Below are 17,085 nucleotides of genomic sequence, written 5' to 3'. Positions count from 1 at the left end.
AACTACCTCGATGATTTCTCAACATTCTCTTTTCAATATATTCATTGATTTCCATCCGCAAATGATCCTTGAATGGCTTGCTTGTTTATTGCAATGTCAAAAGTCTGGAGGTAACTACTCATTCCTGCCGGAATCTTTATTTGATCAATCTTCCTCTCAGCCAGCAAGAAATTTGTTCATGTCTTTAGCGCGGTGAGTACTGGCTGAATCCCAAACTAGTAAACCTCTATTCTGAGCCCTCGGCAGTGGTGGCAGCATAAAATCAACCCACTTTTTTATAACTGCTTGGGTGTACCAGGCCTTTTCACTTTCAATGGCATAAATTCCTGTAACACATTGAATCTGGTCTTTTTTACCTTTGGTGACTAAAAATGGCGATACTTTCTTGCCATCTAGGCGAAACGCCAAAATACAGGTAACACGTGCACTATCGTAACCGGTAGAAGGAACAAAAAATGAATTGAAGAAGTTTTGTGGTAAACTGTCGCTTGAGCTCCTTGGCGTAGGACTACCGCAGACTCATCCATAGCAATCATGAGTGAGAGTTGGTATTTCGAAAAATCGATGCCATCAACTTTATTGTCTTCCAGCTTAAACTTGTTGATCTGAGCAGATAGTTCATATCGTTTAAGGAAGTTGTCCAACCAGTGTGAAGATGCTTTACATTCTTCTTTGGATATATCGAATTCAATTGCTGTTTCAAGCGAAACTTTTTGCATATCAGCCGTGCGCTCTACAAAAGCCATTGCTCTCCTTCCTGCAATCCATTCCCAGATGCAATCTTCTAACTTAGAAAATAACGGCTGCCAACCTGATCCAACTCTGCGTTTTTTCTCACTTCCTTCGGCCCACCAGTTGACACAGGTAATCGTACTCTGCACGCCATTTACGAACCATACGAAGATCCAGCATCTTCTTTTTACAGAATGCTACAAGACTTACACCCCTGGAGTCTTCCACGATTAATTTTTTAAGGAATTCTTTTTGTAGCATAATTTGAACTAGGGATTATTATCGGGGGATGTCTTATTCTACAAAAAGTTCCGAAAACACGGTAGAGTTTATTTTCGGGGAATGTCTTATTTTCGGAAAACGACGGTGATGCAGGAGCATTTGACTATGAGAAAGCTCTGTTCAAAGTGTTCACTGTTGACCGAAAACAAGAAACTTGTTGATGATTCTGAGCAGAGGCAAAACTACATGAATTAAACTTCGAATTGCGGCCATATCCACCGTACTCGCCATATTTGGCTGCCAGCGACTACTGGCTGTTCACAAACCTAAAAACATACTCGCCGGTTAGAAATTTCGCTCAAATGAAGAGGCTATCGCTGAAACTCAGGCCTATTTTGAGGCAAAGGATAAATCGTTCTGCAAAAGTGGTATTGAAATGTTAGAGCGGCGCTGGAATGACATCGTTGTTCTTGATGGAAATTACGTTGATGAGTAAAGCGAAGTTTGTACAAGAAAGAGGTTGTCTGTAAAGTCGGTTTACTGACGATAGTTTAACGTGATAACGTCATAAGAAAATACTGATTGAATGGTTGCATTTTTCAAAAGAAAATTTTAATTTTATTTGTTTGATAGATATTTTGTATGGATATAGAGAATGAGGTAACATTAACGTAACATAATATACTTTAACATAACATAACATAACATAACATAACATAACATAACATAACATAACATAACATAACATAACATAACATAACATAACATAACATAACTAACATAACATAACATAACATAACATAACATAACATAGCATAACATAACATAACATAACATAACATAACATAACATAACATAACATAACATAACATAACATAACATAACATAACATAACATAACATAACATAACACAACATAACATAACATAACATAACATAACATAACATAACATAACATAATATAACATAACATAACATAACATAACATAACATAACATAACATAACATGCTGTTCAAGCAAGGTAACGACGCATGAGCAAGATAACGACGCATTTTTTGGTGCGTGCAGCCGGCTACATAGAATTATAAGACGTTATCACGTCAAAAAATAATAATAACATTAAAACAACAGGTATTATTAACAAACTTGGTTTTATTTTAAATTCTTCAAGTAAATCAAATTAATAATAATCAATAAGAAGGCATATGCAAATACAAATACGTGAATTTATATATGTACATATGCGCATATACATACATATATACGCTCACTTAAGTAGGAGAGAGCAAGATGTCGAACGTTGCCGATCGTTTGCTTTGTTTGCTTTGTCGTTCGTTCCGCGCTTTCGCTTGCAGTTCATTCAAGGTAACGGCAATGAGCAAGGTAAACAAATGAGCAAGGTAGCGACAAATGAGCAAGGTAACGTTAATGAGCAAGGTAACGTTGAATGAGCAAGGTAACGATACATTTTTTCGAGCGTGCAGCCGGCTAAATCGAATTATAAGACGTTATCACGTCAAAAAATGTGTTTTCTTTGTTAGTGACGGGACTTTTCAGCCCATGTGTTAGGTACTTGTTTCCACTGTGTTAATATTGTAAAATATATGTACATATCTATGCATTTCATGACATTCAAGAATATTAATATTTTTCTGCTATAAAGGGAAAAATATTCTTGTAATACACATAAATATATTTTATAAAGCATAATTTTCGCAATGGAAGAAGAAGCTGCCAGGGTTAGAATTGCTGACGGAGCTGATAAAGAGTATAAACAACAAGGGTCTAAAACCAGTATGAAGAAGTCATTGCTTAAACCCATTAGAAGACTAGAACCCACTACAGAAGAGACCGAACAAGATACGAAATCAACGGAGTATGAAAATGAAATCGAAACAACTCGTATACAAACTATTATTGAAGTGCTTGACGAAGAACTATTCTCCAGTGATTCTGATGTATCACTTATGATGAAGCCCGATTACTTAGAACAAGCAGAACTAGAGGAATCCCTCGATTTTTTCGAAAAACTGGGCTCCATACCTGCCATAGCCGATTTTGAAGAAAAAGAGTCGATTATAAAAGCTGTGACCAAAGTTGCTAAATTAACAGAAAGGAAGGAGGGGCAAGATATTGGCTCATTTGTCGACCCACTAACTGGTGAGCAATTACCCCCTAGCGTGCAAGAAGAAGAAGAAGAAGAGGAAGAAATGTCAGTGGAAGAGGAGTCTTCCTCATCGGGAGACTTGGAAATTACAGAAGATGATGAGTTGCTTGAATTACTAAAAGCCGACCAACGTGTCGAAATACCTAAGGTGTTAGATGAGGCAGAAGTATTTGAAACATTTCTGGAAATGGAAAAAGGCAGCATTGTGGTAGATACAGAGGAATTCGATTGGGTGGCACTGGAACGTGAAAGGGAACGCCAAAAGATAGCAGCGGATGCAGATGTGTTTCTGAAAGAGCTCATCGCACATGTTGTAGAGAAATGTGAATATATCGATCCGAAAGTGTTGCTGCGTCAGAATCTTAATAAAGCTGCACTAATTGAACAGATTTCAAAAAAATTGGATCAACTGGAATTGGAGCAGAAAACACGTACGTTTCTTAGTCGGCGTGTTGCCGAATTTCACTACCGCAAGGGTCGTTATCGTGTTTTTGCTGATGATGCACCCGAAACTATTAATGCAGAAATCAATAAGTTCAAGGACGCCACAAAAAAACTGGATCACATTCTTGCCAGAGAAGAGGAGGTAAGGAGAATTTCGGAAGAAAAAATGGCTAATCTGCGGGAAGAGGAGTGGTTCATGCAGGAGAAAAATCATGAAAAATTACAAGAATTGGAACAACTTGTCAGAAAGACTTTCGCCTATCCAGGCGAACGGCTAGTGACGGTGAGTGAGAGTTCAATGCTTTTCGCTTTTTCACTTTAAAATTGTACACTATTTCGATAGGTGGTTGATTCGGAATTGCAAGTTATGGCAAAGGTGCGCGATGAAATCTCAAAAGTGCGATTAGTGATGATTGAGAACCAACATTCCAATGCCAAGATGACGGAGGTGAGTAAAGTGGAAAACGAGTATGTAAATGAAAAAAAGATGTAGTAATCAAGTAAAATGTGTATTTTATAAAAAACAAAAACGCTCGCTGTTATTGGCAGAGCTCAAATCTCTACAAAATCCGGGACTATTTCGGTTTTTCTTGTAATGTTTCAATGAGGGACTTCAAAAACCCGTTTTTAAAGCCAATCATCGCTTGTTTTTATAGTCCGGGAGCCAGGGGTCATTTTGACCTCATCATTTTATGCCGACTTATTTTAATACTGAAGGCAGACGCCATCCAGTGGATGACGAAACCAACCGTCAGCTGGTGCAGTAGCGGTGGGGAGGTACGTGCGTGGGATGCTGCGAAACGTGTCGGCTGAAATTTTTTTTGTGTATTGTTGACATTTAGTAGGATAAAAAGAATAGTCTGCTGCGCCTCAGAGGGGGGAAAATACGTCAGCTAAACAGGCGAACTTGTAAACTAAATTAAAAAATAAAACTACTTTATGCCGATTACAATTTTTTTACATAATTTTGGGCACATATTAAAATATAATAATGATGGTCAGCTGCGTTTATAGCGGTGGGAAGACCGTCAGCCGAAGCAAGAATATATCATTGCGTTCAGCTGACGTATTTTCTCTCTACGGCGCAGCTGACTATTTTTTTTTTCTACTAAATGTCAACAATACACAAAAAACTTTCAGCCGGTATAAAATGAATTGGTAGAAATTTTTTTTCGACACGTTTCGTACCCTCCCACAATTACACCCACCGTGGGTGCGGTTCACTTTCGTTATTTATGAAAGCTAAATCATAAGTATAATCAAGAATTTAACGGTATAAAACCGCAGTCCAAAATCGACCCCTGGCTCCCGGACTATTAACACTTCTATACTTTTCTAAATTGAAATTTTGAATTGTGAAAGAAAAATAAAACTTTTTTAAAAACATATTTTTTGAATAAAAATTTTACTAGATAAAATATGTTTTAAAATATAGATAAAATATTTCTTGGGTAAAATTTGTTTTAAAAAAAGTTTTGGGAAAAAAATTCTAGATAAAATATGTTTTTAAAAAACATTTTCGGGAAAAAGTTTTTGAATAAAATATGTTTTAAAAAAAGTTTTGGGAAAAAATTTTTGGATAAAATATGTTTTAAAAAAAGTTTTGGCAAAAAATTGTTGGATAAAATATGTTTTAAAAAAAATGTGTTTAAAACAAAAGATAAAATATTTCTTGGGTAAAATATGTTTTTAAAAAAAGTTCTGGCAAAAAAATTTTTGGATATGTTTTAAAAAAAAAGTTTCGGGAAAAAATTGTTGGATAAAATATGTTTTAAAAAAAGTTTTGGCAAAACATTTTTGGATAAAATATTAAAAAAAAAAAGTTTAGGGAAAAAATTTTTGGATAAAATATGTTTAAAAAAAATATTGTTTAAAAACAAAAGATAAAATATTTCTTGGGTAAAATTTGTTTTAAAAAAAGTTTTGGGAAAAAAATTCTAGATAAAATATGTTTTTAAAAAACATTTTCGGGAAAAAGTTTTTGAATAAAATATGTTTTAAAAAAAGTTTTGGGAAAAAATTTTTGGATAAAATATGTTTTAAGAAAAGTTTTGGCAAAAAATTTTTGGATAAAATATGTTTTAAAAAAAAAGTTTAGGGAAAAAATTTTTGGATCAAATATGTTTTAAAAGAAAAAGTTTCGAGAAAAAATTTTTGGATAAAATATGTTTTAAAAAAAAATGTGTTTAAAAACAAAAGATAAAATATTTCTTGGGTAAAATATGTTTAAAAAAAGTTTTGGGAAAAAAATTCTGGATAAAAAATGTTTTTAAAAAAAAGTTTTGGGAAAAAAATTCTGGATAAGAAATGTTTTTAAAAAAGTTTCGGGAAAAAATTTTTGGATAAACTACATATGTTTTAAAAACTGTTTTGGGAAAAAATTTTTGGATAAAATATGTTTTAAAAAGAGTTTTGGCAAAACATTTTTAGATAAAATATTAAAAAAAAACAGTTTAGGGAAAAAATTTTTGGATAAAATATGTTTAAAAAAAATATTGTTTAAAAACAAAAGATAAAATATTTCTTGGGTAAATATGTTTTTAAAAAAAGTTCTGGCAAAAAAATTTTTGGATATGTTTTAAAAAAAAGGTTTCGGGAAAAAATTTTTGGATAAAATATGTTTTAAAAAAAGTTTTGGCAAAAAATTTCATTCAAAAATTTATTCAAAAAATATGTTTTAAAAAAAATAATAAAATATTTTTTGGGTAAAATATGTTTTTAAAAAAAGGTTTTGGGAAAAAATTTTTGGATAAAATATGTTTTAAAAAAAGTTTTGGCAAAAAATTTTTGGATAAAATATGTTTTAAAAAAAAAGTTTAGGGAAAAAATTTTTGGATCAAATATGTTTTAAAAGAAAAAGTTTCGAGAAAAAATTTTTGGATAAAATATGTTTTAAAAAAAAATGTGTTTAAAAACAAAAGATAAAATATTTCTTGGGTAAAATATGTTTAAAAAAAAGTTTTGGGAAAAAAATTCTGGATAAAAAATGTTTTTAAAAAAAAGTTTTGGGAAAAAAATTCTGGATAAGAAATGTTTTTAAAAAAGTTTCGGAGAAAATTTTTGGATAAACTACATATGTTTTAAAAACTGTTTTGGGAAAAAATTTTTGGATAAAATATGTTTTAAAAAAAGTTTTGGCAAAACATTTTTAGATAAAATATTAAAAAAAAAAAAGTTTAGGGAAAAAATTTTTGAATAAAATATGTTTTAAAAAAGGTTTTGGGAAAAAATTTATTCAAAAAATATGTTTTAAAAAAATGATAAAATATTTTTTGGGTAAATTATGTTTTTAAAAAAAGGTTTTGGGAAAAAAATTTTGGATAAAATATGTTCTGAAATAAAGTTTAGGGAAAAAATTTTTGGATAAAATATGTTTTAAAAAAGTTTTGGCAAAAAAATTTTTGGATAAAATATGTTTTAAAAAAAAAGTTTCGGGAAAAAATTTTTGAATAAAATATGTTTTAAAAAAGGTTTTGGGAAAAAATTTATTCTAAAAATATGTTTTGAAAAAAAATAATAAAATATTTTTTGGATAAAATTTTTTTTTTTTTAAAAAGTTTTGGGAAAAAATTTGTTGAAATATACTTGAATAAGCAAACATGTAATAATAACATACCTGCTTTAGTAACATAAAGCATACGTTAATATGAATTCTATGAATAAAGCGAATTGTCATTGCTCAAGAAGACTTAAAACGAGAAAGATCGCTTTTATTAAGTTATGGGCGACTTGACACGCAAAAAGTACACACGGAAAAAATAAGCGTTTTTAATTTAATAATACTTTTATTAGAATCTTGTGCGTTTTGTTTTTTCTAATCTCTTGGCAACGAAATTAAATAAAATGGCTGCACCAGCTTTAGTTTTTGAAAAGCTGCGTGGTCGAGAAAATTTCGACACGTGGAAGCGGCTGGCCAAATCTTATTTAATCATCAAGAAGTGCTGGAAGCCGGTCGAACAAAGTCTAGGTGTCAATGCGACGGCAGCGGAGATTGAAAGGGATCAGCAAGCTTTGGCGGAGATCACCATGATGATCGATCCCATATTGCAACAGCAACAACTGCAAAGGAAGCATGGGATGCTTTGGTTGCTGCTTATGAGGATACCGGGTTGACGAGAAAAGTGGAATTGCTGAAACAACTTGTTCACATAAAGTTGGAGGATTTCGAGTCTACGCAGAATTACATCAACGCAATGGTAATGACGGCATTGAAGGTGAATAATGCTGGGTTGCAGATAGGTGACGAAATTGTCGCATCATTAATGTTGGCTGGATTGCCAAGTGAATATAGGGCGCTTGTTTTAGCTGTAGAAAATTCTAAAACGCAGCTGAGCGTCGACGTCGTTAAAAATTTGATGTTACAAGATATTAAATTTGACATGCATACGGAAAATAATGTAATGCATGTGAAAAAAACCAACAACAAGAAAAAGATTCGGTGTTATTCTTGTAATTTATTTGGTCACATAAGTCGTAACTGTCCAAATAAGAAAACGCAAGTAAGTACTAACAAGAACAACAATACTATTGGTAGCGGATTTCTTGCATCTCTCTTTGCAGACAATGAAAAGTACCGTTCAAATACAAACAGTAATTGGTACATTGACTCAGGCGCATCTGTGCATTTAACTAATAACAAAAACATATTAGTTAATATGCGAAAGAGCGATAAAGAAATTTCACTTGCAAACAATGGTAAATTGAAAGTTGAATACACAGGTACCGTTAATGTGATTATGCCTAACAAAAAACAACGTCACTATACATAATATAGATTATGTACCAAATATTTGTGCAAACCTATTGTCAGTGAGTGAAATGGCAAAGAGAGGAAATAAAGTATTGTTCGAAAATGATGTGTGCAAGATTTTTAACGACGAAAATAAATTGATAGCAAACGCGAATTTGGTTAATGGCTTATATCAATTAAATTGTAAAATTAACCCAGAAAGTACAATGCTATGTAAATATAATGATGACTTTGCACTGTGGCATAGAAGGTTAGGCCATATAAGCCGTGAAAACTTAATTGCAGTTAAAAATTCGTCGAAAGGCTTAGAAAATGTAAAAAACATCACCGATAAGAAATGCATTGTATGTATAAAAGGGAAACAAACGCGTTTGCCGTTCCCTGAAAGTGGTAATCGCGCTAGTGAATTATTGGAGCTTATTCACTCGGATGTAATGGGACCATTGGAAGTTGAATCGTACTCGGGTGCACGATATTTGTTAACTTTCATCGATGACTATTCGCGGAAAATTTTCGCGTTCCCAATTAAGAAAAAGTCAGAAGTATTTGATCAATTTTTAAAATTCAAGAATATGGCTGAAAATTCTAAGAACTGACAATGGCAAAGAATACGTGAGCAATATGTTTCAAAATTATATGTCTCAGCACGGTATTCTTCATCAAAAGACTTCTCCATACACACCAGAACAAAACGGAGTAGTTGAGCGAATGAATCGCACCATTTCTGAAAAAGTTCGTTGTATGCTATTTGATGCTGGGTTAAATAAAAGTTTTTGGGCAGAGGCAGTTGATACTGCTGCGTATTTGTTAAATCGTATCCCATGTAGAAAAAATAATAAAAGTCCTGAAGAAATTTGGACAAAACGAACGCCAAATTTGAAGTATCTTAAAGTATTTGGCTGCAAGGCGATGGTTCACGTGCCTAAGGAGAAAAGATTGAAATTAGATGCTAAATCGATTGAATGTATAATGTTGGGTTATAGTCAAGAATCAAAAGCATATCGTTTACTTGACATAGCAACGAGTAAAATAATAATAAGCCGAAATGTTATTTTTTTCGAAAATGAGAAAGGGTGCTTGAACAAAGAAAAAAATGCTTTATCGTTCCCAAATGTTGTTATAAATGAAAACAAAATAGACAATTCAGGAAGGGAAGAAGACTTAGAATTGTCAATTATAGAAGTGGACGAGGATGAAGATAATATAGAAGAAATTGAAGCTGAAAATGAGTCAGATGAAACGAATACTGATAATGAAATCAGTGATTATGATGATGCGAATGATATTACGTATACTCCTGAAGAAGATGTCACCATATCAGAATTAGAACTTCGACGTTCCACTAGAAATAAACAAGCGAATTTTGCATGTGATGTTGAAGAAATGGAAATTACTGAAGATCCTGATACTCCGGAGCAGGCATTATCATCTGTACATGCTGACGAGTGGAAACTAGCAATGAGGAAAGAGTATGATTCCTTATTGTTAAATAAAACATGGGAATTAACGGATTTGCCAGCCGGCAAAAAGGCAATTTCATCCAAATGGGTTTTCAAGACAAAAATAAATGCTGATGGTGAAGTGATATGCCGCAAAGCCAGATTAGTCGCCAAAGGTTATAGTCAAAAGAAGGGCATTGACTATGAAGAAACGTTTTCACCGGTAGTCAGGTACACATCGATTCGTTTCCTACTAGCTTTAGATGCGAACCATGGGTTCATGATACACCAAATGGATGCTGTCACCGCATTTTTAAACGGAAAACTTGAAGAAGAGGTCTATATGGTACAACCACGTAAGTTTGAAGACGGTACTCGCAAGGTATGTAGACTCTTGAAATCAATTTATGGTCTAAAACAATCAAGCAGAATATGGAACGAAACTCTTAATAATGTTTTAGTTGATATTGGACTTAAAAGAAGCGACGTTGATCAATGTATATATTTCAGAATAGAGGAGAATCAAATAATGATCGTTGCAATATACGTTGATGATGTGTTATTATTTACAAATGAAGTGCAAATGCTAAACAAAACTAAAGCAAAGTTAAAGAAGAGCTTTAAGATGAAAGACCTTGGCGAAGTATCATCAGTTTTGGGCATGCATGTAACAAGAAATAAAGTGAATGGTGACATAAAAATCGACCAATCGCAGTATATTGAAAATATTCTGAGACGATTTCGTATGCTCGATTGTAATCCAGTAAAAACTCCTGTTGACCCGAATCAAAAGTTAACACTGGATATGTGTGCAAAAGATGATGTCGAGAAAAAATATATGGCGAATGTACCGTACATGGAAGCAGTTGGTGCATTACTTTTCATAGCTCAGGTTACCAGACCTGATATTTGTTTCGCTGTAAATATGTTAAGCAGATTCAGTCAGAATCCTGGTAAAGTACACTGGGAAGCTGTTAAGCGAATGCTACGTTACGTAAAGGGCACTATAAATAAAGGTATCGTGTATAAGAAAAATGGTGACGCGCTTGCTGGATACTGCGATGCTGATTGGGCGAGCAATGTTGATGATAGAAGATCAACCACGGGTTATGTTTTTTTGTGTCAGAATGGTGCAATTTCATGGGCTACAAAGCGGCAGAAGACTATTGCACTATCATCTACAGAAGCCGAGTACATGTCAATTGTTGCTGCGATTCAGGAATCTCTTTGGCTTAAGCGATTAGAAGCAGAGTTATCCAGAAGAGTATCTGAGACGATGATTTTATATAGTGACAACAAAAGTGCTATTCATATAGCAAGTAATAACGCATATTCTAATAGGACAAAACATGTAGACATAATTAAAATGCAAATTTGTAAAAGAAAAGATTAAAAGCGGTGATGTAAAACTTATTTATTGTCCTACAAATGAAATGTTTGCTGATAGCCTGACGAAATCTCTTGTTATTGTAAAACATGAAAATTTAGTAAAAAGTCTTGGAGTAAATTGAATTTATATATGATGTGTAAATTTTTGCTAAGTTTTTTTTAATACCTTGAATTCTAATGACTTGCAAACCTATATTTAGTTTATGATTGTTCATTCAAAGTAACTATTGAAAAGTAATTTCTTGTTTTTGGATTATGTGATTGCTCATTCAGGGGAAGTGTTGAAATATACTAGAATAAGGAAACATGTAATAATAACATACCTGCTTTAGTAACATAAAGCATACGTTAATATGAATTCTATGAATAAAGCGAATTGTCATTGCTCAAGAAGACTTAAAACAAGAAAGACCGCTTTTATTAAAATTTCATTCAAAAATTGATCCGAAAAATATGTTTTAAAAAAAAAAATGATAAAATATTTTTTGGGTAAAATATGGTTTTAAAAAAAGGTTTGGGAAAAAATTTTTTGATAAAATATGTTAAAAAAAAGTTTTGGGAAAAGATTTCATTCAAAAATTTATTCAAAAAATATGTTTTAAAAAAAAAAAGAAAATATTTTTTGGGTAAAATATGTTTTTAAAAAAAGGTTTGGGAAAAAAATTTCACTTTTTTTCACAATTTCAATTACTGAGTACTAACATTCATTTATTGGATGAAAATGTTTTTAAAAAAATAATTTTAATAATTTTTTAATATCGAAATTCCAAATTTCAATTACTTAGTAAAACAAGCCTGGCCTTCGTCTAAACTTTTTTTTGTAGTGGCAGCGAACGTATTAAACGACTACTTCTTGTATTGTAAATGTGAGTCATATCCTTGAGAGAAGGCTTCCACCCATTTTTTTAAGGGGACAGATACCTGTAAACGGCCATATTTTCCCTGATTTTCATTAATATTACTTAAAATGAAGAAGTCAATATATTTTTTTCAAAATTGGCATACAGTTTATACATTAAAATAATATAAATTTTATTTTAATCATTTAAAATGGCGAATGTACGCTCAATTCTTCCAGGAAGGTCGGAGCGGGGCTTCTCAATCGGCGGGCATTGTAGCATCGGCGTCAGTGACCTGGATACAAAAAGCAAACATTTTTTTTGTTTGTTAATGGCATAATTTCTATCTAAAATAAACAAATAAAAAAAAAATCGCGGAATAAAATGCATTTTGGGGCGAATTTTCTTACTATTTTTGCTTCGAAAAAATTATTTTTTCTTTTTTCACAAAAAGATGTGTGCAAAATTTCAGGCAGATCGGTAAATAACTTTTCGAGTTATCGTGTACGCCAATTCGAAAATTATAGTTTTGAGAAAAGCGCGTCTAAAGTTTGAATACAACGTAACCATACTCGCTCAGCGCTCGAACGCAAAGAATAGAGTCGTCACGGTTGACGATCTGTAATATAAGAAATTCTTAAATCTACGTTCTAAAAATTTGTTGACATATTCTTAAAGGATTATATTTACATTTTATGGAAAAAAGAATTTTTTTTTTCGAAATTTTACAGGTATCTGTCCCCTTAAACAATTTCCAGTTTCATTGCGAATAGTCCTTTACCAAGGCATCAATAGTTTTCTGCCTCTTCTTCTCGTTCCTTGCGCGTTCTAATGCTGAAAACAGTGAACACCGCACGGAATCCCTTACCGCAGTCCCTTACCGTGCACAAAAACTCACCCCCGAGAACAACTGCGTTCTTTTAATTACATATTTACACAATACATCGGTTTGTGTGTGTATGTGTTTGGTTGTATCTACACAATGTTGCCATTGATATTTTTGCTTACACACTTTTTCACACATCCGCGTTATCAGTTACAATTTCTCATTGTTTAATAAACCAAAGCCAAAAACCAACAAATGCAAATAGTTTATTTATCTGTAATTAACACTATTCAACAGTATTTTTAAGCTATTTTAACAAAAATTATCATTTTTCTAAGCTTATTTTGTAAATGATTTCGAAATGTACTGCTTGGCAACACTGTGTGGTGAGAGAGCAATCAGCTGAGTCGGTATTACGGGATTTTTTTTTAAATAGTGAAATAAAATCTACGGTACTACGATACGGAAGGAAGGAACTTTCCATTTACATGGGGTTCTCATTAGTTTGATCGGAACAGCTGAGTCGGGATTGCGTTTACGGTGTTCACTGTTTTCAGCATAAGTGAAGACGACATGCGGTATTTCATCGTGCAGCTTTCGCACAGTTTGCCCTACACCTGCATATTTTCTCTTCTTTTTTTCGTTGTTGATGCTTTTTTTGGCGTGTAATTGTCCAGAGCTCCATGTTTGTTATTACTATTGGCCATCATATCTTAAGCTTAGGATTTCAGCACAAAACTAAATCACGAAAAGCCGCTCTACTTTATTTTACTATTATTCTGATTTACTTTATCGTTATATTCTGATGGCAAAGCTGCTGTTGTTTTTTTAATGCCTTGATTCTGAATTCGCCTTCATTCGGAAGAAATTTTGTTTCCAAACCTTTAAATTTGACTACCCTATGTATACTTTGAGAATTGCGTGAAATGTGTGTGTGCCAAACTGAAAGAATTTGGAGAAATTCCATCACTTTTCACTTTAGAATCAATTGACTTAAGCAGTTTTTGCTCTCAGAGGCAGTAATTTAGAAACTTCTAGAAGTTGTTGGGTGTTTTCATCAATGTAAAAAAATTATGGCATTCTTTAAATGGAGCAAATGCACAAGAATGCTTGCAAAAAGCATCTAAAAAATCAGCGTTATTTTTCAACCCACATTAAACTTTATTGGCACTTTATTATGCCAGATTTTGATGGGCTATAAAACTGCATAGTCAAAATTTGTTTGAAAATTCTAATTAAAAAGTTTGGAATTTTGATGCAATTTTTTTGAATTTCTTAAAATTTTCACAAGATTTAAAAGTTAGGATAGGTTTGGCAGCCGCATCGCACATAGAGACAACGATGCCACTTAGACCACGAAATGGGCCCGTTGTGAACCGCTGGGGCTGAGCTACATTTCCCTCTCCATATTAAACCATAGATTTAAAAGTCAGATTCATATGATTTTTCTACGAAATCAACTAATTTTTTCTGAAAAAATTATTATAATTTAATGGGAAACAAATAAATTGTCAATAAGTCCCCGTGCTATAGTCCCTGTGCCATTTAACGCAGTGTTTTTTATTCTGCCAAAAGCCCACACGAATGTTTATATGTCAATGTCTGTGTGCTTGCCTTTACTTACAATTTTTTAACCTGCTGTTTTCCAGAAACTTAAGCAATTGGAAGATATTGGCAACAACTTACTCTTGCGTGAATACGAGAGCATGCAAAATGAGGTGCAAGCATTGGGTAAAAAAATCGAAGGTAAACATTTTGCAAAAAATCTGAGTGCATGCAAATTTTATGCATCAAATTATTCATAATTATAAAAACTTACAAGAAAAGTTAAATAGTTCGATTTTACTTTGCATTTTCCAGAGCGCAATGTCGACCTAAACAAGTCGCGCATGCGTTGCAATGCAGATCTACACAAGATGGGGCATTTAAAGGAGAAACAGGCTATGCTGCGCGATAAAATTAGAATACAAAAATCAATGATGGGCTTGCTGGATGAGCAGAAGAAAAGCGCACGCGAGAATATTTATAATTCGAAAACCGAACGAAATGTAGTAAGAAAAGAAATCAAAGAGCTAAGGTACCAAAGTGGCTTACTCGATAAACCAGCGCTAATGATGGACTATGATAATACAGTGGTACAACTGAAAAAAGTCGGAAAGGCAGTAGAGAAATTGCGTGATAAACAAGAGGACTTACAGCGTAAAATAGCTAAGCTGGAGAGTAAATGTTTGTAATTGTGTTGGCAATTGTGCTCAATTATAACTGTAAAAAAAGCGCATCGGTTCTGACTCTATGAAAAATAAAAAATGCAGGTCGCAGAATATGTTTATACAAAAATATTGGCGTGACTACTTTTTTTTCTTCAATTAGGTTGATGCGAAGTTTACTTTGAGGTTAGCAAATCTAAGTTTTGAGTAGAAAAGAAATATTTACATGTAAAACTTAAATATTTCCAAATATTCATTTTTGCTTTCCAAAATAATTTCCATGAAAAATATTAGAGTGGGGAATAAACTCATAGTGTTTTTACCGCAGAATTTTATTTAAACAAAAACAATAATTATATCAATAAATTAATCAATTTTATATTCCCCATAGCTGTTTACAACCTCTTCCCACCTCTCGACTAATTTGTTGATGCCGTTCCGTTAAAAATCGCCTGGTGTCTGGTGTCAAGTTATTAAGCCTGGTTTATAAGGTCAAAAAAATCAATTTTTTTTTCATTTTAAGCGATTCCTAATATTTCAGAATATTCACACAAAGTTACAGAGCCTAATTCTCAATATTTCCGTAGATACAAAGCCAAAGGTAGGCGAGCGTTAGGTAGTTACGCTGTGACCGGACAGCTAAAGTACAAACTTCATCTTCTTCTCTCGACTTTTCATTTTTATGATTTCTTTGAATTGGCGACATGAATGAAAAAAACGAATGAATTTTTTGAAATGAATCATAGCTTGTTCCCTTCAGTATTAAATTCTCTTCTATTTGAACTAACAAATTAGAAAAAAAACAATTTCAAGATTTTTATACCAAGTTGAAGTGAATTTTTTTTTATAGAAAGCCATTTTTTTCTTTAAAACCTCCAAAAAGTTGAAATTTTGGAATTTCTCTCAGTTTTCTTAGTTCATCTAGAATAAAAAATCATGATAATTAGAAATCCATTTGAATTTTTTGCTTTAGATAATAATTACGAGCTGTATCTTGTACGCCAGTTGGAAACTCCAGCGTTGCAGCGCTCTACTAATTTCTATGTTAAACATTTTTTTTCAACTTATTTTAACCAGTACAAAATCTTTTTATACTTTTTAAATGTTCATTAAAAGATAGAAAAAACTTTGCAGTGCTAAATTAATTTTTTCCTTAAAAGATGCAATTTTTAGACCTCATAAACCAGGTAACGCCCTTCATATAGTCTGACAGGGAACGGAGACGATGATAATCGGGCGGTGCAAGGTTCGGAGGATACGGCGGATGCTGAAGGACTTTCCATTCGAGCTCTCGGAGTGCGGCTTTGAGGGCTTGTGAAACATGCAGCCTGGTATTGTCGTGAAGTTTGTCGTATGGTTTGATCATGTCGAACAGGTTTTTCAGTCGAATAGTCTCATTCACGCGGTGTAGTTGGGAAATGTAGGGATCCTTGTTGATCATGGCATTCTTTTCGAGCACTTCCCAGTGCACCATGCCCGCCCAGTCCTACCAAACAAATATCATGATCCCCTTTGGAAGAAGATCCGGCATGACTCTCAGCTTTGGCGCATCTCCTGGAGCCACCCACTTCTTTCTTTGCTTTATATTGATGTATAGGCATCTCATCTCCCGTCACGATTCGATACAAAAAGCGCGTTTTATGGCAGTGTGTTGCTCGATGGCGGGCGAGATGCCGAGAAGCAATGTGAAGGCGACTTTTTTTTTTTTCGTTGAGATTGTGAGGCATCCAGGCTCCCAATTTTTCGGTAAATTCCATTGAATGAAGGTGATAGAGAATCGTTTTATGATCGCGGTGAATTTTGGTTTTGCCAATTAACGACTGGTTTCGCGACCGTTCGCCTTCAAAAGTGATTTGAGACGTTCTTCTATGAATTCAGAAAGTCTTCGGACGTCAAAGTCGCAATTTTTTATCTGTGTAAACCATTTCCGACTGTAGACTCGCCTATGACATCTTCTCCACGCACGTCGCAAATGTCCCGGGCTGCATAGGCAGCTTTTTGACCTCGATGAAAAGCAAAGAAGAGCAGGTGTCGAAAATGTTCATTTTTGCTTCCTGAGTATTAAATTTC

At 33.2% G+C, this 17,085-nt stretch overlaps 1 protein-coding gene across 1 annotated transcript; it reads left to right on the top strand.

The window, feature by feature from the left end:
- Window positions 1-2,599: 2,599 nt before the first annotated feature.
- On the top strand, window positions 2,600-15,122 carry LOC128866537 (coiled-coil domain-containing protein 96-like). Its single transcript, XM_054107353.1, has 4 exons — window positions 2,600-3,848; window positions 3,909-4,013; window positions 14,458-14,554; window positions 14,669-15,122. Exons 1-4 carry the CDS (start codon window positions 2,673-2,675, stop codon window positions 15,040-15,042), a joined length of 1,752 nt encoding a protein of 583 aa, XP_053963328.1. The 5' UTR covers window positions 2,600-2,672; the 3' UTR covers window positions 15,043-15,122.
- Window positions 15,123-17,085: the final 1,963 nt, after the last annotated feature.

This window comes from Anastrepha ludens, chromosome 6, assembly GCF_028408465.1.
Source record: "Anastrepha ludens isolate Willacy chromosome 6, idAnaLude1.1, whole genome shotgun sequence".
In the NCBI taxonomy this organism is placed as follows: Eukaryota; Metazoa; Arthropoda; class Insecta; order Diptera; family Tephritidae; genus Anastrepha; species Anastrepha ludens.
This window is presented reverse-complemented; position numbering and strand designations above follow the sequence as displayed.